At 45.2% G+C, this 23151-nt stretch overlaps 1 protein-coding gene across 4 annotated transcripts in view; it reads left to right on the top strand.

Moving 5' to 3' along the window:
- Positions 1–881: 881 nt before the first annotated feature.
- Positions 882–23151, top strand: part of DET1 (DET1 partner of COP1 E3 ubiquitin ligase) — a 47457-nt gene continuing 25187 nt past the window's right edge. Inside the window, exons 1-6 of one of the 4 annotated variants that reach the window (XM_058156012.1) lie at positions 927–1341; positions 2402–2446; positions 3636–4829; positions 8671–8861; positions 14689–14880; positions 20044–21082. In XM_058156012.1, the coding sequence (XP_058011995.1) occupies positions 3747–4829; positions 8671–8861; positions 14689–14880; positions 20044–20233 (1656 nt within the window). In that variant the 5' untranslated portion in view covers positions 927–1341; positions 2402–2446; positions 3636–3746 and the 3' untranslated portion in view covers positions 20234–21082. Of the gene's footprint in view, positions 1342–2401; positions 2447–3635; positions 4830–8670; positions 8862–14688; positions 14881–20043; positions 21083–23151 lie in introns of those variants that run through there. The other 3 variants (XM_058156011.1, XM_058156010.1, XM_058156013.1) reach the window with 3 other exon arrangements.

The raw sequence follows: 23151 nt of genomic DNA, 5'->3' as shown, positions 1-23151 counted from the left end.
GTAGTTGAACTGCGTTCATAGTAAGTTCTTCAGTTTACATAAATGAAACATGGGACTAGATCACTGGTCACAATGGGAAAGGAGCATGGATGATAAAAAGTAAAAAAAAAATATTTTCTGGTCATTAAGCTGGGAGTTATATATCATAGTCCTCAAAAGTTTCAAAGTCCAAGTTAGCAGTATACCCTGTGTAGTGTGGCTCCTATCAATCTGTTTACTGTGTTGCCATTTTCAACCTTATGTCTCCGCACTCAACATTTCTAGTCTGCATAGCAACTACTACTTGCTGCAGAGGTTGGCAGGTGTAACATGTACAGGATACTAGGCTGATGTGTATGTGTTCATGTATGTATGAGATGTGGTCGTGATGCATTAGGTTGTCATGGTATCCTGCTAGGTAGCAGCTGTGGTGGCAAGGCATCCAACTGATGAGAGTGGTTGGCATGGCAACCTCAAGAGGCCTGTCTTTATTCTGCCCATACTTAAAAGGTTGGAGTGGGGAAGGTCTTTCTTGGAGTGGTTATCCTCGGGACCACATCTGTTGGTTTGTCTATTGCCATAAAGCCCACCATGAGGCCCATATTCAGCCACTGAGGTGCCTTCTGAAGGAGAGGGTGGCTCCTTAGATACCAGGAGCGCTCTTCCTGCCTAAGAAGCCGGTTGCCATGGCGCCAATTTCAACGAAGATGCGGTTGCCATGACAGCGACGCAGCAGGCGAGATAGAGGGACCCAGCGCGCGTCGCTCCCTCCAGGCGCTAGGGGGACGCTGCCCGGCGCAGAAGCGTAGTAAAAGACAATAACGCGGAGTCGTCACTCTACCATTTCCCCTCAATTTACTCTATGGCCTCCGTGGTGTGAATTTCGAGCTTCAGAGTTGAGGCGGCCTAGTCAGCTGCTCCGGACTCGTTGGTGGGGTTAGGCCCCGCCTCCCCTGGCGGAAAGATGGCGGCCGCCAGCGCTGTCGAGTGAGCGGTGGGAGTTCGCCCCGTCAGGAGCGACTTGGAGCGGGAAGCATCGAGGTGGGGTCTTCCCTTGCCACATCCACCCGGGAAGCGCTGGCCCCGTGCGTGGGGAGGGGGAATCGCGCTTCTCCACGGCTGCTGCTGCCTCTTTCAGCCGTCCTTCGGGAGAAAAGGGGCTTCGGTCGCCTCCTTGGGCTTTCCCTTAAGAACATAAACCGGAGGGGGGAGGGAAATTTAGCCATAAATTCATTTATTTCTTTATAATAACAAACTTTAACCGCCCATCTCATTCGTGGAGGTTAACAGTAACAAGAGTTGGAAGGGGCCCTGGAGGTCATCTAGTCCAACCCCCCTGCTCACGCAGGAGACCTATACTAGGTAAGGGTGCACAATTTGATACTCTGGGAGGTGTGCAATTTAACCGATTTCATAAAACATTTTTTTTTTTAAAAAAAGAAGAAAAAATACCACCACCACCCTGAAGAATTTAGGATTTTTTTAAAAAATATATTCAAAAATGTAAAATGAAATCATTGAAATAGCTTCATAATCATTAAGATAACAGAAGGATGCCATGACCCCAAAGGACTGGTGGGAGTTTGTTTTTATGATCCTCAATTTCTCAGACCCATAAATGACATATTTCTCTCAAGTGGAGGAAAAATCCTCTTAGTGGATTAGTTAGTTCCTTGTTAGAATAGAATGGAATTCTTTATTGGCCAAGTGTGATTGGACATACAAAGAATTTCTCTTTGGTGCATACAAGCTCTGTGTACATAAAAGAAAAGATACGTTCGTCAAGAATCATAAGGTACAACACTTAATGATAGTCATAGGGTACAAATAAGGAATGAAGAAACAATATCAATATAAATCATAAGGATACAAGCAACAAAGTTAGTCATGCAGTTGTAAGTGGGAGGAGATGGGTGATAGGAACAATGAGAAGATTAATAGTAATAGTAATGCAGACTTAGTAAATAGTTGACAGTGTTGTGGGAATTATTTGTTTAGCTGAGTGATGGTGTTCGAGAAAAAACTATTCTTGTGTCTAGTTGTTCTGGTGTGCAGTGCTCTATAGCGTCGTTTTGAGGGTAGGAGTTGAAACAGTTTATATCCAGGATGTGAGGGGTCTGTAAATATTTTCACAGCCCTCTTTTTGACTTGAGCAGTATACAGGTCCTCAGTGGAAGGCAGGTTGGTAGCAATTTTTTTTTTTTTGAGTTGGTGGAACTGCCGACCTCTCTAAATGTCCTTCTTTCCACTTAGGTGGGTTGACTTCTGCAGAAAGGAGGAGGACCTGGCCGATTATTATTCTGTTTCTATTATTAAATGTATTTGTTATTGGGATATGTTTGCCACTTTCAGTTACTTGCAGACATAATAAAGGTGGGATACAAGTTAAATGAATAAAATTAATTTGCCACTCATCTTGCAGTTCGTGGTGACTCTGAGCAGCTTACAATGTGAAGTAATATATTAGGTGAGGAATGTGAATACTTTGAATACAATGAATTCAAGAACGCCTTTTATTTATCTGACTTATATCCTGCCTTGCTTCCAAGAGGTTAAAGCGCCAGACATAATGCTTCCTCCTCAGTTTTCCCTGCAACAATTAACCTGTGAGTAAAGTTGTACTAAGAAAGAATAACTGGCCCAAAGTCACCCAGTGAGTTTCTATGCCTGAGCGTGGACTTGAACCTGCATCTTCTTGTCTCATTGGTTTTACTTACCTACTTGCCTAGGAAACTCCCTTATGCCAGATCAGCTCCATATGGTCTGCCCTGACTTGAAGCAGATTTTCAGGCAGGTTTTTTTGTCTCCCTGTATTTGAAATGTTCCGAATATAAAACATGCATTCCACCACAGACCGTTTCACATGTGCTTAAGAAAGAAAGGGGGGAAAGAAATGAACAAAAAAACAAACTAATAATATCCAGCTTAAAGTCAGCCGAGATGTGCTGCATTCTACTCCAAATTCAGAAATCCTAGATAGAATGGCTAAGCTTGGATTCCAATATGTATTCAGATTCTATTCAATCCAATCTACCTCACTTAGTTGCAAAGAAAAAAACAAATACAAGAAAAGCACCCTTAAAAGAAAGAAGGAAATCCATGCTATTGCAGAGGGATTGCTACTATCTAAAAACCCTCTCATTCTTTGTATCAGGTTAGATCATATTTCATAAGAGATTGAGTCAGACATTTGAGCTGCTCTTTCTAATATTCTGGCCTGCTTGATTACATCATTGCTACTTCAAGTGGAATGGAATACCCCAAAAGAGGGATGGGTTTCCTCCAAGTTTTTAGTCATTAGCTGTTCTGAGCAGTTTCTAATTTACATTAAATATTAGCTGGTTTCATCTGGGAAACGAATTCCTAAATTGCATTTCTTTATTTATAAGTATGAAATTTTAGCACAGTTCTTGTGATAGTAATCCTGTAAAACAGTATAGAAATTTGGAGAATCTTGTGGCAGCTTAAAAAGTAGTGTGTGCTTTTTTTTGTATCTGTGTGTGCGCGTGGGGCAGAAACCAGATGCTGAATTCATACTGTCATCACAGATTTGAATTGCTTTCTTTTGTATAAGAAAGACAACTGTGTTTCATCTTAACTAGATGTGGATTTAAGGCTGATGTCTCTTTCCTTGAATGTCCTCTTTCCCTCTCTAGTTTTATTATCACTGCCTCCAAATGTCCCATTACTTGACAACATGATTTGTTGCCCTGTGGCTCTGTCGGAGCCCAGTAATCCTGGGACTTTCTCTGTTTGAAGAAATTAGGATGGAACATGACAATCCAACCATCAAACCTCGTCGGATCCAGAACCAGAATGTAATCTATCGTTTAGAACGTCGAAGGATCACCTCTGGCAAAATTGGGACACATTGGCACCAAGTCCGCATTTTTCATCAAAATATTTTCCCCAATTTTACCGTGGTCAACGTTGAGAAACCACCCTGCTTTTTACGAAAATTTTCTCCCGATGGACGGTACTTCATTGCTTTCTCCTCAGATCAGACTTCTTTGGAGATTTATGAGTACCAGGGATGTCAAGCGGCAGAGGATCTACTCCAGGGTTATGACGGAGAGATCTTGGCTAATGGCAACGACCAGCGGTCCATCAATATCCGCGGGCGTCTCTTTGAACGGTTCTTCGTCCTTCTTCATATTACCAATGTGGCCTCCAATGGGGAGCACTTGAACCGTGAATGTAGCTTGTTTACAGACGATTGCCGATACGTCATTGTTGGTTCTGCTGCCTACCTGCCTGAGGAGCCCCATCCTCCCTTTTTTGAGGTTTACCGCAACAGTGAATCGGTGACTCCTAATCCCAGGTCACCTTTGGAAGATTATTCTTTGCACATTATAGACCTACACACGGGTAGGTTGTGTGACACCCGGACATTCAAATGTGATAAAGTCATCTTATCCCACAACCAAGGACTCTACCTATATAAGAATATCTTGGCTATCCTCTCCGTGCAGCAGCAAACCATTCATGTCTTTCAGGTCACTGCTGAAGGTACCTTCATTGATGTAAGAACTATCGGGCGCTTTTGTTACGAGGATGACCTTCTTATGCTCTCTGCCGTCTATCCCGAGGTCCAGCGGGATTCACAGACAGGAATGGCCAACCCATACAAGGAGCCCTTCATTAATTCTCTGAAACACAGGCTGTTGGTCTATTTGTGGCGAAGGGCAGAGCAAGATGGAAGCGCTATGGCTAAAAGGAGGTTCTTCCAATATTTTGACCAGCTGCGGCAGCTGCGCATGTGGAAGATGCAACTGTTGGATGAGAATCACCTCTTCATCAAATACACAAGCGAGGATGTAGTCACTTTACGAGTGACGGATCCTTCACAGGTAGGAATAATAGTGACATTATGGTATTGGGGTTTTATCTGGTATGCAGGGGTGGGCTTCAAAAAATTTAGCAAGGGGTTCTTTGCCCTGTTGCTAGGTGGGCGTGGCCATGTGGGTGTGGCCTAGTCAGCCTCCTGCACCACGGTGGGGAGGGGACATTTTTGCCCTCCCCGGGCTCCGGAGGCTTTTCTCGAGCCTCCAGGAGGGCGAAAATGGCCTCCCAAGGCTCTGGAGGCCAGAAATGGGCCTGTTTCCAGCCTTCCTGAACTTCCGGTAGGCCCATTTTTCGCCCTCTCTGAGCCTCTGCACGTGCCCTGCACTTCTCTGCCTCCAAAACAGGCCACATGGGGACTCCTGGGGGGTGGGTCAGCCAGGAGTGGGATTTTGGGGGTTCTCCGAACTGCACACCAGTTCAGGAGAACCTCTTAGCTAGAGGTTCTCCCGAACCCCCAGCAGCCCACCCCTGGCTGTATGTGAATGTATCTGATTCAACAGTATGCAGAGATGACAATAAACAAAGAACTTTCAAACTTAGTCCAGTCTACCACAGTTCTTATCCAGTTTCCTTTCAAAACCATTGTTTTGCAAAATTCTATAATGTTGTCTATAGAATAATTATTTATAATTATTGATTCTGGACCTCCACATTTAGCTTAAATGAACTGCTACAAATTTTAAGAAAACCTCTGTAGCCACATTTTTGCATATATAGTTTTCTCTTCCTACCAGGCTCTACTCTTGTCTAAAAACCGCTCTGGTCTGTAATCTTTTTTCACAGGAAACTAATTTAGCCTGTTCACTGTTTTATTTTGCACCTTTTGTGCTTTATCATTTCTCTTTAAAATGGGTTGATCAGAATGAGGTGCATTGTTTAAAATAGAGGTTTACACATCACACACACGCCCACACTAGTATAAAGAGTGTTTTACTTTCAGTTATATTCCAACAGAGATACATATTACTGTATTGATTGTTTTACTTTCATTATCTTCCACACGATTCCTAGCATAGATTTTGCCTTTTTTAGGGTTGACTTTTCTACTGTGAGTACCAAATCCTTTTCATAATCAGTCAAGCTCAGATCCCATTACTGTATAAAAGTTGGTTGTTCAGAGGGAGGGGGGAAAAACCAACAACCCTGAATCTAATATGGTTTGGATTCCTGAAATTCGGCTTTGGTTGTTTATCTTCACTTTTCATACCTTTTAGATGGAGCAAGAGATGTAATTTGCCAGGAGATCTTCTTACCATGCCTATGTGGGTGCTGCTGGGACCAAAGCAAATAATGTTCCCCCAAAGGACTCAATACAATTTAGTCCTCTAAAGCAGGGATCTCCAACCTTGGTCCCTTTAAGACTTGTGGACTTCAACTCCCAGAGTCCCTCAGCCAGCAAAAGTGGAGAGCTCTGCTCTAAAGAAAGAAAACCTGTGCTGATTGATAGGACAGATTTCCTGAGGGCTCCATAAGATGATTGCAGAAGAATGCAGAAAATCAAATGGGGGACAGGGTTGGTCCTGGATAAATTAACCCCAGTTTTAAAGAAATGATGGAGGAACATAACCTGAGTAGATGTTGGTAAGGATGTAGGTTAATAGGAGAAAGACATTTGTAGAACAAGAAAGGATGGGTCTTAAAAGGAACGAAAGAAGCTTGAACGATCAGAGAAATGGGACTTTATATAGTATGACAGTATATCTGCTTGCCCTCTTCAGTGAAAAGCTGTACAGGTTTTTTGGGGTGTGTGTGTGTAGGAGAAGCAGTGGCAGAACTTGGGGCAGAGTTAAAAGAGGGATCAGCCTACAATCCCTACATAGCCACAAGTGGTCTAAATCTAACTCCCTTTGAATTTCATTGATCTTTGTCTACTCTACTCAACTCTTACTTGAGAAGATTCCTGTGCATAGGCATGAGTAGCAATGTATCAGTTTAATTGGACTGTCACGTGTGGACCTGCTCTTGCACTCCTGATCGGTTGCTTCTTAGTTCTTCAGAATTCTCCTTCACTTGGGCATGTAAGATGGGCTCAAAAGACAGTGACTTGGAGCTGATACCTCTCAAAGTATTGTCCTTTTCTTGATGGAGGCTTTAAAAAGTGTGAGGCTTTCCAGATGTTGTGCATCCAAGGTGCAGTGTTGTTTCAGTTACTCATGGCAGCTCAGCGGAAGGCCTAAGCACGCCTCTCGTGATTGGAAGCTTGTGAGACATGGTTGCCTCCATATTTCAAGCAACGATTATTGACACAGATAAAGGGCAGCGTCCATTCTGACAACCAGATTATGCTTCTAGGATTTCCCTGCTTTTCTTGGCCCCACAAATATTTTTATTTTATTTACATTTATATCCCGCCCTTCTCCGAAGACTCAGGGCGGCTTACAGTGTATAAGGCAATAGTCTCATTCTATTTGTATATTTTACAAAGTCAACTTATTGCCCCCCCAACAATCTGGGTCCTTTTAGGCTAAAAAATTATTTTAGCCGAGATGACTGGAGATATTTTAATACAGGTAGCCCTCGACTTACAACAGCTTGTTCAGTGACCGTTGGAAGTTTTGACGACACTGAAAAAAAGTGACTTATGACCATTTTTCACACTTAACGAACGTTGCAGCATCTCCCTGGTCACGTGATGCCTGGCAATTGATTCATATTGATGACCATTGCAGTGTCACCGGGGTCACGTGATCACCTTATGCGACCTTCTGACAAGCAAAGACAATGGGAGAAGCCAGATTCTCTTATCAACCATGTTACTAACTTAACAGCTACAGTGATTCACTTAACAACGGTGGCAAGAAAGGTCATAACGTGGGGCAAAATTCACTTAACAAATGTTTCTTGAGCTCACCCGTAGTCGTAAGTCGAGGACTACCTGTATAGAAATTGCTTCATTGCCAGGGGTCAACCGAGCATGAAGGAGGCTTAATTTTTCTTATAATTTTATAAGCAGGTGTCTAACATTCACAACAGTATAAACTATAGCTTTTTTTTTTAAAGGAAAAGAAAAAAGATACTCAAGATTCAGTGCTCCAAAAAACTTAAAAGTTACAAGTCTCTAGAGATGCAAAATACGATCAGCTTTTTGGATTCATCTGCAATCTATTTCCTAAGGGAAAAATTCTTTACCGCAGCTTAGGAGCCTTGGTTAAAATCAAAATATACCTTTTCAACATTCTTAGATAAGAATACCAGTAATTCAAAAGAAGTAGTTGATGGCACTCATCTTTTCTTTTCCAAACCAGCAGGAGATACTAAACAGTGCAGTGTTTACAGGCAGCAGCAGAGCACAAAGCCATCTGAAAGACTCGATCTCGGCATGTTAGAAATATTAAGACAGCCAAAGGAAATTACTGCCCCCCCCACAACCTCTTCCCAAATAAGTCTACAACTCTCACCTTTCTGCATATACCGAAGGAATAATCAGCTGCCAGCCAGCTCACGCCTGACTGGGTGGGGGGGGGAATTAAAGAAAAAAAACAACCACCCCCATTTCCCAGCAGGAACTAATATTAAATCTGCTTCTCTTGAGAAGAAAAACAAAATCACCCTTGGCAGAGAAAGGAGAAGTGGAACGTTGAGTGTCCAGTTCGAAGTAAACAAAGCGAAAGAAGGCATTGGAGGAATTTCACCTGGCTTCGTAAACGCTTTGACAGTGGTTAATAACCCACAGTCCTTTCAGAGGGTGGAAAATGCAAGGAATTGATGACAAAAGGCAGGTTTCTTCCACGGAACGAGCGTTTCTTTTGGGTTGCTGTGCGGCGGTGGGAGTTGGCTCGCTCACCCGAAGTCGCTGCCTCTGCTACCCAACTGGCGTCAAATCTCTCCTTCCTTCCTTCCTTCCAGCCTTCATTTTTCGTGGTGTACAATATGGTGACTACCGAAGTGATTGCCGTCTTTGAAAACACATCGGACGAGCTGCTGGAACTCTTTGAGAACTTCTGCGACCTCTTCCGCAACGCCACCCTCCACAGCGAGGCCGTTCAGTTCCCTTGCTCGGCCTCAAGCAACAATTTTGCCAGGCAGATCCAGCGCCGGTGAGCCTCATGCCTTCGGTTAACCTCCCCTCTCCCACCTCCCCACCCCCGAGGTCAACAAAAGCAGCAAGGTTGAAGGGGCTAAAGCTGAAAACTTTTAGGTTCAGCTCCCCAAAATGAATTGGAAATGTTCTCATGTCTTCTAGTAAATATATATGAAGGGGTGGTCCGGGCTTTTGGTAGGCGAGTCTCATTTACCCTGTTTCCCCGAAAAGAAGACCTCCCCTGATAATAAGCCCAATTGGGCTTTTGAGCGCATGCGCTAAAATAAGCCCCCCCCTCAAAAATAAGCCCTCACTGAAAATAATCCCTCTCCCAAAATATTTAAATGCATGCGCAGCCGGTCCCTGCCATTTCCTCTGGTTAGGGTTAGGGAGATAGAGCTGGAAAGCAGGTAAGATGGCAAGAGGAGCCCCGCCTTGCTCTACGCACCCCAAAGTAATAAGGCCTCCCCCAAAATAAGGCCAAACGCTTATTTCAGGGTTCAAAAAAATATAAGACGGTATTATTTTCGGGGAAGCACAGTATTTATTGGACAACCACTGATCTGAAGTGGTATAGGGTCTCCTGCAGTGATGGTATTTAGCCAATTCTATCCAATTCGGGCCAACCGGTAGCGATGGCGGTAGGAGGCTCTGCCCACCAGCCCGGACATAATCACGTCTCGTTTTTGATGATCTGTGCATGCGCGGAAGGCCCTATGCTCACATTTGTAAACCGCTAGCGAAGTTAAGTGAATACCACCCCTGGTTTCCTGGTTGACTAGAACAGGGGTGTCAAACTCAAATTTCACTGAGGGCCGCAGCAGGGTTATGTTTGACCTTGGGGGGGGGGGGGTGGCGTCGCCAGAGGGGGCGTCGCCAGCTCGATGTCACTCAATAAGGCTCCATTTTTGGCCAGAACAGCCTCCTGCAGCCCTCTGCCAGCAAAAACAGAGCTTGGGGGCGCACATACGGTCCACCTGCGCTCCGTTTTCGCTGGCAGAGGGCTGTAGGAGACCATCCCGGCTGAAAACACAGCCTGGGTGGGCCACACGCAGCTCTCCCGACCTCCATTTTCATTGGCAGAGGCAATGGCTGGTCCTTCGCTGTTTCCAAGGTGGACCCGCAGGCCATTATCTAAGAATCCCACAGGCCAGATGTGGCCTGTGGGCCTTGCGTTGTTTTTTTTTTCTTCATAAAAAAGTTTTATTTTTACAATCATATCAAACAGCTCATCCAATGTACAGTTATATACAATTAGTCGGGCTTGCCCAGTCACCACCCCCCTTTTTAACACTCTTCCCTCTTCTACCTTCTACTTTCCAGACCTTCCTCTCCTTCTCTTATCTACATCCTCTCCTCCCTCCACCCTCCACCTTCCTTCTCCCTCTTCTACCCCTCTTCCTTCCTCTTCTCCTCTTTCCTACCTCCTACTCTCTCCTCTTTTCTCCCTCCCCACCGTTCTAAAATGGTAACTGGGCAGACCCGACCCTACATTAATTATATTTATACATCTTCAATAATTGGGCCTTTCGTTTGACATTCCTGGATTAGAAGATCTCCCAGGTCCCTTCCAACTCTGTTATTTTGGGAAAGGGTCAGGCAAGGACTGTATTTTTCCTAATAGGGAAAGGGAAGAATTTAGGCTTTTTTTTAAAAAAAAATCTTGCTTGATCGTATACCATGAAGCCATCATGAACCCTTAATGACTGCAAACATTTTCTCCCTGACGATTTGTCCCTAAGCTGATCTTCCAGATCTTCCGACAGTTTAACCCATTGCCACTTTTACTGATTCCATCCACCTTGCTGTGATTATCCCCTCTTTCTCTTTCCTTCTATCTTTCCCAGCATTAGAGCCTTTTTCAGAGACCTTTGCATAATGTTTCCAAAGGAGGAAAATAGGAAGCTGGTAATTTATGCCTGGAGTGAGATCTCCGTAGATCGATTTATTGGATCCATATGGCGGTTTTCTTGGCTCTCCATCATATTCTTATTTTAAAATTCACCCGGTAGATTTTCGGTCTTGCCATGCGTCTTATTCTCACCAGTTGCAATTGGAAGGGACTCTAGGACACAAGATACAGGTAGTCCTCGATTTACAACAGTTTCGTTTAGTGATCATTCACTTATAACAGCACTGAAAAAAGTGACTTACAACTCTTTTCCCCTGTTACCACGGTTGCAGCATTCCCATGGACCTATGATCAAAATTTGTTTGCTTAGCAACTGGATAAATAAAATTTAATAAATAAAAAGATAAAAATGATATTTCTGACAGTTGCAATATCACGTGATCCTCTTCTGCGACTGTCTGTCCAACAAAGTCCATGGGAAACCAGCTTCACTTAACAACCGTGTTGTTAACTTAACAACGGCAGTGATTCACTTAATAACTGGGGTGAGAAAGGTCGTAAAATGGGACAAAACTCCCTTAACAAATGTTTCCCTTGGCAACATAAATTTTAGGCTCAATTGTGGCCATAAGTCGAGGACTAGCTGTACATCTGATGCATCTGATGCCTTAATTTTAACAAACCCACAATATTTCCCCCCAGCCGTCTCCAGATCTTTTTGGACTACAGTTCCCATAGTACCACTATTTGTGCTGGCTATGCCTGAAGAGTTGAATCCCAAGACATAAATGGACTTCCTGGAAGGCTTCCGACTCTCTCCTTTTCAGGTGTTCCTCACCTTGTAAGATAGATCAGGATGAGTGTCTCATATAGTCGATGATGAAATTGAGGGATTAGCAATAGCACTTAGATTTATATACCGCTTCATAGTGCTTTTACAGCCCTCTCTAAGCGGTTACGGAGCCAGCCTATTGGCCCCCAACAATCTGGGTCCTCATTTGACCCACCTCGGAAGGATGGAAGGTTGAGTCAACCTTGAGCCTGGTGAGATTTGAACTGCCAAATTGCAGGCAGCCGGCAGTCAGTTGAAGTAGCCCACAGTAGTGCACTCTAACTACTGGGCCACCGTGGCTCATTAGGGTTGTCTGAACAGTAAGGAACAGAATAATCTTTCCTGGAATTCATCTTAGTAAAGAGAACACGGAGCTCTCCCTGTTTCCTAACTTCAAAGCAAGCAATCACTTTACCTTGTATACTATAGATCAGGCCCATGGGGTATTTAGATCTGGCCCTTGGGGCTGCCCTGGAAACAGTGAAGGATTGGCCCGTGGTGCATCTTCTAGCGAAAACGGGCTCCCAAGCTCCATTTTCGGCTGCCACGGCCTCCTGCAACCCTCTGCCAGTGAAAACGAGTGCCCTCCCGAGCTGTTTTCACTGGCAGAGGGTTGCAGGAGGCTGTGGCAGCCGAAAATGGAGCTTGGGAGCCCGTTTTCGCTGGCAGAGTGCTTGGGCCACCACAGGCGCCCTTGACAGAAGTGACATCGAGCTGGCCACGCCCACACTGGCCACGCCCACCCTGTCGCCCTGAGGTCAGACACAACTCTGATGTGGCCCACAATGAAATTGAGTTTGACGCCCCTGCTTTACATCACTCAAGAATGAGGATGGGTTTCCATCTTTATCCTTTAATATCAGGAGATCTTTAGCCATAAAACCTTTTCGTTTTCATGTTGTTCTTTTGAGAAAACATAATTTAAAGGCGAGCGCCGCTAATCCTTGTCACCCCATTGTGATATCTGTCAGATTTTGCAGTTTAAAGAGTCCATTTCTTAGAATAGTCATACGGGTTTACGTCTGGACTTATTTCCAGGAAACCAGCACGTGGCCTTTTGAATTAAAGGCTTTTTGTCCAGATTCAATATTCCTGGCAAGGCCAGAAGTTTTAGGTTTAACAAGTACAAATATGAACTTTTAAAGAGATCTGTGATTTTTCCCGTTGAATGGTATAAAACTGTTGTCGTTCTGGTATTTTGCTTTAATGCAAGAGATTGAATGAACGATGATGACCTTTTAATAGTGCAAGGTGATTTGGTTGTCTCTAAATTATTAATTTATGTTTTCTTAAAGAAAAAGATATTTCGCACTTCAGACGAGTTACATTTTTTTAACTCTTGGTTTTCTTTAGTTCAGCATCTGGTTACCTCTTCCATTTTATTGGCTCATCATCTGGTTAGCTCATCATCTGGTTAGCTCTTTCTGATTAATTTTTCTGCTAGGGTTCTCTTGATCCAACTGTCTGCTCGTCTTGACTTTATCCTTGTCCTTCCACAGCTTGAATGAAAGCTGTTCTCAAAAAATTGTTAAGGACAATAAGTTGTACCGTATGGGAGTACCGTATTTTTCGGAGTATAAGATGCACCTTTTTGCCTCCTAAAAGGGGATGGAAATTTGGGTGTATCTAATACACAGAATGTAGCCCCGCCCATCCACTGGCCCCCACTCTTTGGCCTCTGCCTCCCAGCAGTTTACCTCCTTGCAGCAACAAGAAGAAACAGCCCATTTCAGCTTCAGCACAGCCTAATTAGCTCAAGTTGATTGTCTATTGGATCAGCTTCCTGACTCTCAGCTGTTGTTGTTTTTTTATTTACATTTATATCCCGCCCTTCTCCGAAGATGCAGGGCGGCTTACAGTGTGTAAGGCAATAGTCTCATTCTATTTGTATATTTACAAAGTCAACTTATTGCCCCCCCAACAATCTGGGGCCTCTGCTGCTGGGGCCTCTGCTGCTCACTGCAAGGAGGTAAATTGCTGGCAGCAGATTTTTTTTTTCTTGTGCTAATCAAGCTGTGCTGAAAATGAAAATGAAAGTAAAGCAGGCTATTTGCTATTTGCTGCAAGGAGGCAAAATTGCTGGGAGGCAGAGGCAGATTTCTTTTTCTTGTTTTCCTCACCAAAAAAGGTAGGTACGTCTTATAGTCCAGAGCATCTTATACTCCGAAAAATACGGTAATTTTTTAGATAGGGTTTTTTTGGGGGGGGTCATCACTGATTTTCTTACAGAGAAGCCTGTAATGAGCTTCTAAACAATCTCTGTTAGATTCTTTAGAATCTAAAAATGATTATGCTGCTCAATTTCTCTTCAAGTACAGGTGATTCACTACTTGAGAACTATTTATCTGGTTATCTGTCTTCATAGCACCATAGCTGCTTCATTTGTGTCTTAATTGCTCTGAAGGAGCTTAACTACATGTTCCTGTTGCTTATGTTTTAATCTCAAAACAAGCACACGAAATCGACAAGTTTGAATTTCCCTAGCTCCGTGGTATTTGAACCTGTCTGTCTCAATCTGACTCTCTGAACGATGCCATATATTTCTTCTAACCCAGGGGTGTCAAATTCAAGGCCTGCAGGCCAGCCCACAGGGTGCTTAGATCTGGCCCATGGGGCCGCCCTGAAAACAGCAAAAGACTGACCTGCGGCGCCTCTGCCAGAGAAAATGGAGCTTGCGAACGGGCAGCCCTTCTGAGCTTTCTTTTCGCTGGCAGAGGGTTGCAGGAAGCCGTCAAGAGCCAAAAACGGAGCTTGGGAGCCTGTTTTCACTGGCAGAGCGCTCGGGCCATCACAGGCGCCCCCGACACAAATGACGTCGAGTTCGCCATGCCCCCTGGCCACGCCTCCCCCAAGGTCAAACAAAACCCTGATGCCACCTTCAATGAAATCGAGTTTGATACCCCTGCTCTAACCTTATTCAGTGACTACAGCTTCGAGGTCTTAGGCAGAAGTTCTTTTTCCCCAACGTATTTTTCTCAAAAGAAATGGCAAAGATTGGCCGCAGCTAAACTCCAGTCCTTTTATGAACTCAGGATTCTTGTTTGTCTGATTTCCCCAACGGTAACATATAGTCAGTACCGGGTGGGTGGGTGGAAGGAAGGAAAAGTGTCTTTTATGTCGTTTCTTTCAGCTTTATAGCCTTCACCGTCTGTGCTTCAGTTTCAAGGACACTATTGTCAACGCCAAGTACGGTGGGCACACGGAGGCTGTGCGTCGGCTCCTGGGTCAACTTCCAATCAGCGCACAATCGTACAGTGGCAGCCCTTACCTTGACCTGTCTCTCTTCAGCTATGATGACAAGTGGGTTTCGGTCATGGAACGTCCCAAAACGTGTGGTGACCACCCAATCAGGTATGCACAACATTTCCACGATTACATTAGAAAGAACAAGCCATTGTGTGTGGTTTGCTACCCAGTTAGCCAGGAAACAGGTAATCATAAGTTCTCATTCATTGGGCAATTAATAGGGTTCTTGGTTTGATCCGCCGTAGGCTACAGGTAGTCCTCAACTTACCACGGCTATTGAGCCCAAAATGTATGTTGCTAAATGAGAAATTTGTTTAATAGTAACAGCCCTTACACTGATATACCGCTTCACAGTGCTTTCCAGCCCTCTCTAAGCGGTTTACAGAGTCAGCCTTTTACCCCCAACAATCTGGGTCCTCATTCGACCCACCTCGGAAGGGTGGAAGGCTGAGTCAACCTTGAGCCTGGTGAGATTCGAACTGCCCAAATTGCAGGCAGCCGGCAGTCAGCAGAAGCAGCCTGCAGTACTGCACTCTAAACCATTGCGCCACCACGGCTCTTAAGTGAGTTTTGCCTCATCTTACAACTTTTCTTGCCGCATTTGTTAAGTGAACCACTGCATTTGTTCACTTCCAGCAACACGGTTGTTAAGTGAATCTGGCTTCCCCATCAACTTTGTTTGTCAGGAGGTTGTGGAAATTGATTCCATGACCCACCCCTGCAACCGTCATAAATATGAACCAGTTATTGAGCATCCGAATGCAATTTACGTGATTCCATGGGGATGCGGCAGCGGTCGTAAGTGTGAAAAACGGTCATAGGTCATTTTTTCTCCCAGTGCCATTGTAACTTCGAACGGTCACTAAACAAACTATTGTAAGTCGACGGCCTGTATTCTTATGTTTAATTTACTGTGATTATATTCAGCTCTTTTTTTCCCTACCCCCTCTTTATTTGAGCTGCTCTTGCCCTCTGGCAGCTCTTCTCATGCGTGCATTAGGAACAGGCTCCTCCTGTTCCTCTGCCTCACTACTATCAGTCTCTGGAAGCTCTGGAGTCCGCACCTCACTCCCTGATGGCCCTGGCCCCACCTCAGCCTCATCACTGTCCGACTCCGTTGCCAGCTCCGCAGGCTGCTGGCGGACCACAACACCTTGACAACTTTTTAGGACTTGTGGACTTCAACTCCCAGAATTCCTCAGCCAGCATGGCCCAATGAAAAATTCAGGGACTTGGAAGTCCCCAAATATGCCAGGGTTGGAAGACCTCTGATCTAGAGGGCAGATCGCCTTCACTTCTGATCTTCTTTCAACAGCGGCAGTTGTTGTTTGTCCTACCACCCGATCGAAGCTTATTCCCCATCTTCTAGTTCCCAGTTCTGTCTGCTCTTCATAAAGTGCTCAAACTCCAGTTCTCACCTTCAAGCAATCTCCCTGGTGGCAGCCAACTTAACAGGCTGCTTTGGAGGAGCAATTTGGGGCCTTTCCTTATTGGTATGCCTGAGTTCCAGCATCGCTCTCCATCCCCAAGAATAGGGGGCTGCAACTTTACAGAGTCGCGGTGTGGCTCAGGCTGTAAGAAGCCTGTTATTAAAACACAGCTGCCTGCAATTACTGTAGGTTCTAGTCCACCAGGTCCAAGGTTGACTCAGCCTTCCATCCTTTATAAGGTAGGTAAAATGAGGACCCAGATTGTTGGGGGGGCAATAAGTTGACTTTGTAAATATACAAGTAGAATGAGACTATTGCCTTACACACTGTAACCCGCCCTGAGTCTTCGGAGAAGGGCGGGATATAAATGTAAATAATAATAAAAAAAAACCTTTAAACGCTCAAAGAGCCATTTGGACCAGTGGTAAAATGTAAAATTTGATACTACCGGTTCTGTGGGCATGGCTTGGTGCGGGCAGGGGGGTGTAATGTGACTGGGTGGGCATGGCCAACTTTTTTTTTCTTTTAAAAGCATATTTTCTACAACTTCTTCATCCAAAGAGGTTGTAAAAAATGCTTTTAAAAGGCTCTGACGATCCCAGCTGAGCCGCATGATCATCAGAGGCTTTTTTTTTTAACTTTTAAAAGCATTTTTTCGGCTGAAGGAAAAAAACTTTTAAAAGTTAAAAAAAAATTCTGATGATGGCACTGCTCAGCTTGGCGGGGGGGAGGAGGGATTTTTGCTACTGGCTCTCCGAACCACCTGCCATTGCTACCGGATCGGGCAATTCGGTCCGAACCGGGAGCGTTTCATCCCTTATTTGGACCCGTTTCCCTCAGAAAAGAAAACACTGGGAGCCACAAAACATTGGTGGGCGTAGCCAACTCAACGTCACTCAGGGGCCCGGGCCAGCTGCGGCCGATGCTCCACATTGTAAAACGTGTCCCCTCCTCCTCCTGAAGCCCATTACGATGTGGAGCATCGGTTGCAGCCAGCCCGGGCCAGCATCTTGGGGCAGAGAGCAAGTCACTCGTCTCCCCAAGCAATCGAGGTGCGCGCAGCATTAAGAGCCGCCAGAAGAAGCAAATACACGGGTGCTTCCCTCTCATTCGGAGCGAGTCTCCCTCCCCCGCCTTCACCCTTACCTTCTCAGGCTACGCGAGGAGTGACTGGGAGAGGAGGACAAGGGGTGGGGCCAGCCAGCCGACAGTGAGCCACAGCAGGGGGATGAAAGAGCCTGCATGCAGCTCTGGGGCCGCAGGTTGCCGACACCCACCCAAGAATATTGAGCCTCTGCTTTTGTGCCACGCTTGGCTTACTTCTGAGTTCTTGTTCTGTCTCCTTCCCCACTTTGGAGCAACGAGCTGGCCTTCAGCCAGTGGATTCAGGGCTCTTATCAGTCCTTGTAGAGAAATCGCAGCTGTCTGCCAAAGTTCAAACAAATTACTCATAGGGTAAGACTTTCAGCTCTCTTTGAAATGGTTCAGCTAATTTTGCTTCCCGTGAAATGAGAGCAGTCCCAAAGCTCCTTATATATCCTGTGGGGTGGCCTTCCCTTTGATGACGCCGCCTCTCTAATCTTCTGAAGCGCGGGTCGATCCAAGCTTGATTATTATTATTGTCAGCTGGGTCTGAAGGCGTAGCCGGGGGAAGGGAGGAATCAGGGGATGACGGCCTCATTACGTCCTCCGACTGGTCTGGTTCTGGCTCCTGGAGCCGGGCCAAAGGAATCGGTGCTCCCGAGGTAAGCCTTACCGGCCCTTCCCCCTCACTCTCAAAGTCACTTTCGGGCATGGGGCCAGGTTCGGGGGCTGGAGTCACAACAGTTCTCCTTCCCTTTTTCCACCACGCGCCAAGCTGCTAGAATAGCACCTTTCATGCTGGCTTGGATCGGAAGATCTGCCATCCGCTCCCCACCCACCTTAACCCGCAGCCAGGAGACTTCTTAGCTGTCCTCTAGCCTCGGCCATTAGGATGAGCCAGAAATCCTTCCGTTGACAGTTGAAGGGCCAAGACTTAAGCAGACTGAAAAATGTCACCGTAAGCCTTGGAGGAGGAGCGTTTGAGAAGCCCAGCAGCGTGCTAGGTAAGCTTTTCCATTGCTGTAACAATTGGCCCCCCGGAGAGCTCTCCATTACTGTACTTATTTGGCACGCATCTTGCATTTCGGAATTTTAATTTCTCCGACGCGTTCAAGGCAGTGTAAATGGTCTCTGATTGCAGAGCACTTTTCAAAAAATAGATGTGGAGGGGGGGGGGAAAAAACAACAACAAAAAAAACACCCCGAGAGACAGAGCCTATCTGGGAGATTACAGGGCACTTTTCTTGAGTATGGCAAATTGCCCTGAATTAGAATGGCAAAGGCAGAAACTCGCAGAACGAAGTTTGCTCCCCTTCCTGTTTTTTTTCCGCCCCCTCCTTCCTTCACCTACCAGCTCCACTTCCTGGAGAGAAGGAAGCCGTTTAGAAAGTCAGAGTACCCAGATGGTTGCTCTTTTCCCTCAGTTTGTGTGTGTGTGTGTGTGTGTGTGTGTGTGTTTTGTCTCTTAATTGTCAGGCCAGCCAGGGGGCATTTAGGAAGCAGGATATCAATCATGACTATTTAGAAAGAATGCGATGAATGGCGACATAATGAAACCTGGAGGGTATTCTACTTATCCCAAGAGAATCCTGTTCCCCACTCTGGTCTGCATTGCAGCTGGAAGGCTGTGTATATTTTGAGGAGAGGTTGCATGTGGAATGTGCACATTAAGGGTTCGGACACAAGAGGAGGACGCTTTGAAAATACTCACCTGCAAAAAAAAAAAGAAAAAGAAAGAAAGAAAGAAAGAAAGAAGGGAGAAGCAGCCACAAGATCAGGGTCAGTCCATCTCTTTTATGAAGCTGTATTTTTTAAAAAACCCAATTCCTCACGGCGTCTTTCTCACCTCCATATCTCCTGCAAGGGTTCTGGTGGAATATCTGCTGTCGGAATCCAAGGTTTGGCAGCTTCCCGGCACAGACTTGATTTGTGCAGGACTGAGCTAGACAGTTTCTTTGGCACTGAGGTTCTTTGCTTCACTTGACTTTTTAATTTTTCCCTTAGCCCAACGTCGCTCAGGGTCCTTTTTTTTACCTGAGGAGGGAGTTTGAAATAATGCTGCTATAGGAAAGGCAGCATTATCTGGGCAATAATTGATAATAATGTACATCAATCCTATTGCCGGCTTGTTTGGTAAAAGGCAAACTTTGGTTTTATTGAAACCTTTTTAATAGAGGAATTCTAATGTGCCCTTTCCTGTTTTTTGTCTTCACTTTGGTCAAAATAGCATGGTGTCTTTCTTTGCTTACTGAATTATGTGAAATTGATGTTTATGTGGTTCTATGTGCCCAAAGAATAGCCATCCAGCATTCTTTCTCTCTCCTTCCCTCTCTCTTTCTCTCCCTCCCTCCCTCCCTCCCCCTCTCTCTGTCTCCCTCCCTCCCTCTTTCTTTCCCTCCCTCCCTCTGTCTCTCTGTCTGTCTGTCTCCCTCTGTGCCTCCCTCCCTCCCTCTGTCTCTCTGTCTGTCTCCTCTCTCTCTGTCTTCCTCCCTCTCTCCCTCTCTCTCTCTGTCTCCCTCCCTCTCTTTTTCTCTCCCTCCCTCCCTCTGTCTCTCTGTCTGTCTGTCTCCGTGCCTCCCTCCCTCCCTCTGTCTCTCTGTCTGTCTCCTCTCTCTCTGCCTTCCTCCCTCTCTCCCTCTCTCTCTCTGTCTCCCTCCCTCCCTCTTTCTCTCCCTCCCTCCCTCTGTCTCTCTGTCTGTCTGTCTCCCTCTGTGCCTCCCTCCCTCCCTCCCTCCCTTTCTTTTCCCATTCACAGATTTTATGCCCGAGACTCTGGTCTGCTGAAGTTTGAAATCCAAGCAGGACTTCTGGGTCGACCCATCAATCATACTGTCCGGCGCCTGGTGGCATTTACCTTCCACCCTTTTGAACCCTTTGCTATCTCCGTGCAGCGGACTAACGCAGAATACGTTGTGAACTTCCACATGAGGCATAGCTGCACGTAGTGTTTTGCTCTGCTGTAGACACTGAATAGAGACATATTATTTTTTTGAGTGTTTTTTCCCATGGATACTCCAAAGCCAAAGTCAGGCTGAAAGAAACCAAAACACTAAGGCCTCTTTGGAGCGATGCTGTTTTTAATCCTGCGGTGTTTGAATCTCGCAGGGCTGATGGTGCTGACGTCTCGCAATTTCTTTTTTCTCAGGTGTTAGCCATTCTTCCGTCATTCAGCACAAACCAAACTGATTATTTTGTAAAGTTCTCTGCTCTGATACGTGACTTATTACTACATCTACTACTGCTGCTGCTATTTAGTAGGAGGGATGAGCGGGCGGGGTGGGGGGAGAGCTTCAGCTGAATAAGCAACAGGAAACCCATTTGTAGCAAGCCATTTCTTATTTTCCTCTCTCTCTCTCTCTTGGAATAGAGGGATAAAAATCCTTCTATCACTACCGTGTTTCAAGAAGCTTGACAGTGAGAACAAGTAATCGATGGAACAGCTTGCCGCCAGATGTTGTGAATGCTCCAACACTGGAAGTTTTTAAGAAGAGGTTGGATAACCATTTGTCTGAATTGGTGTAAGGGTTTCCTGCCTAAGCAGGGGGTTGGACTAGAAGACCTCCAAGGTCTCTTCCAACTCTGTTATTCTGTTATTCTAAATTGCTGGCTTGGTTGGTTCCTTAGTGAGAGATAGGGATACAATGCCTGCTTTTATACAGGCAGGGGAGACAATGGGATAAAATGCTTTCGTATAAACACTTTAGGGCAGGGGTCTCCAACCTTGGTCCCTTTAAGACTTGTGGACTTCAACTCCCAGAATCCCTCAGCCAGCAAAGCTGGCTGAGGAACTCTGGGAGTTGAAGTCCACAAGTCTTAAAAGGACCAAGGTTGGAGACTCGTGCTTTAGGGCAAGCCTTTAATCCCCTATCTCTCTCTTTAGATTAGATCAGAGATGTCCAAACTTGGCCCCTTGAAGAGTGGTGGACTTCAACTCCCAGAATTCCCCAGCCAGCAACTTGCTCATATTTATAGCTCATGCTGGCTGGGGAATTCTGGGAGTTGAAGTCCACCACTCTTCAAGGGGCCAAGTTTGGACACCCCTGGATTAGATTATAACCCATGAAAGGTTTTATGCTCCCCAAGTTCTGTTCTACAAAAAACCCTCCTGCCAACCTAGCGTGCCCATCGCCTAGGGGTCAGGGGCCCAGGATGGCCTACAGGGAGCGATAGGGTTCTGTTGTGCTAATAAGTGATCATTCCAGTTGAGCGTCCTGCAATATCATGCAGTTGCATTACATGCCTATTTGATCCACACGGGCTTTGATTGAAGGAATGGTTAACTTGGGTTGGCCGTGGGAGAATGGCCCCTTAGCCTGCTTGAAGACCCTTGGTTACAAAGGGTGAACCTCCCACGATTGCTGAAATGGGCAGCTATAGAAATCAAATCGGATCAAACCAGCCCATCCGTAAATAAGTAAATAAATGAAATGAAAGAAAACAGCCTTCTTCCCTGCCTTCAGTCAGCTTGCAAACCAGGTTGAAGGACGTTTTTAGACACGTATCTAACATTTCTCTTTCCTTACATTTGGGTGCTCTTGGCAATTCTCAGCAGGAGGCAAGAATGTCCAAAAATAAAAAAAAATTACACACCTTGTGAGGACATTTTCATTATGCTCAAAATGATCTTTGACCCAGAAGTTTCAGGGAAATAAAAGTAACAACGACGATTAAAAGTAACACGAAGGGAAACTGTGGTTTGCATTCTGGGTGGCTCTTTCTTTCCCTTGCAGCGTTTGAAAGGAAACGGCAAAGCTTGAATAGACGTGCAAGGAGGACTTTGATAGCTTTGGGCTCGTATGAGAACTAGGAAAGTTCCCGTGAGGTCATCTGAAGAGGATCGACTCCCAACATTTCTTCACCGACATTAACCTCCCACTTTTGAATATTGCCTTTTGAGTTGAGTCATCTGGTAAGGCAATTCAAAACAGATGTCAGATTGGATGCACCTGAACTTACGTGCTAAGCTTATTCACAGATTGTTGTAAAGATACAGATTACTTTGCCTTCATCTTCACTCCTAAGGACCACCCAAAAATACCATATTTTTGGGGGGTATAAGACACACCAGAGTATAAGACACACCTTAGTTTTTGGGGAGGAAAATAAGAAAAAAGCTGATTGGGGATGGATTGGCCTCCCGGAATACCCCCAATCAGCTGTTCCCAGAGGTGAATTTTAGCAACAGGTTATGAGCTCTGTGCCTTGCTTTTTTTTTTCTGCCTCTAAAACAAAATTCTGTTTCAGAAAACAGCTTCAGAAAAAAAGTCTCTGAAGCTCTGTTTGGGGGCTTCTTTTCTGAAGTTCTATGGAGGCTTTTTTTCTGAAGCTCTGTTTGGGGGCTTCTTTTCTGATGCTTTTTTCAGCCTCTGAAACCTCCATTTGAGAACCTGGGTTGGGCTACATTTGGAGTATAAAATGCACCCAAATTTTCACCCTCTTTTTTTGGGGAAAAAGGTGCGTCTTATACTCCAAAAAATACCTTCTTAGCAACACAAAAAAAGTAATTTGTTATTTCCTTCTAGGATATTTTTCCCCCTTCAATTTCAAGTTCCGAGAAGGGCCCTGGAATTTCCTGGTGGTCTCCAGTTTAAAGCCTACTTAGTTGTTGGTCTTGATTGGCTTTTTTCCAATATCAGTCATGGTTGGTGAGGGCCTACCTCCTGAAGATCACGTTCGGTTAAATAAGACATAATTGCCTTTATTTAATTCAACACAAAAGGCAAGCAGTTAAAAAAAAAAGCAGCACTAGATGGAAATCAATATAAATACATTTGGGTTTGCAGATTGGACGAGATTATAGTTTGCTGAATAGTGGTTGAAACCAAGTCACAGTTTTACAAAAGATAATGACCATTTACGTGAG

Source organism: Ahaetulla prasina, chromosome 13 (genome assembly GCF_028640845.1).
Source record: "Ahaetulla prasina isolate Xishuangbanna chromosome 13, ASM2864084v1, whole genome shotgun sequence".
Classification (NCBI taxonomy): Eukaryota; Metazoa; Chordata; class Lepidosauria; order Squamata; family Colubridae; genus Ahaetulla; species Ahaetulla prasina.
This window is presented reverse-complemented; position numbering and strand designations above follow the sequence as displayed.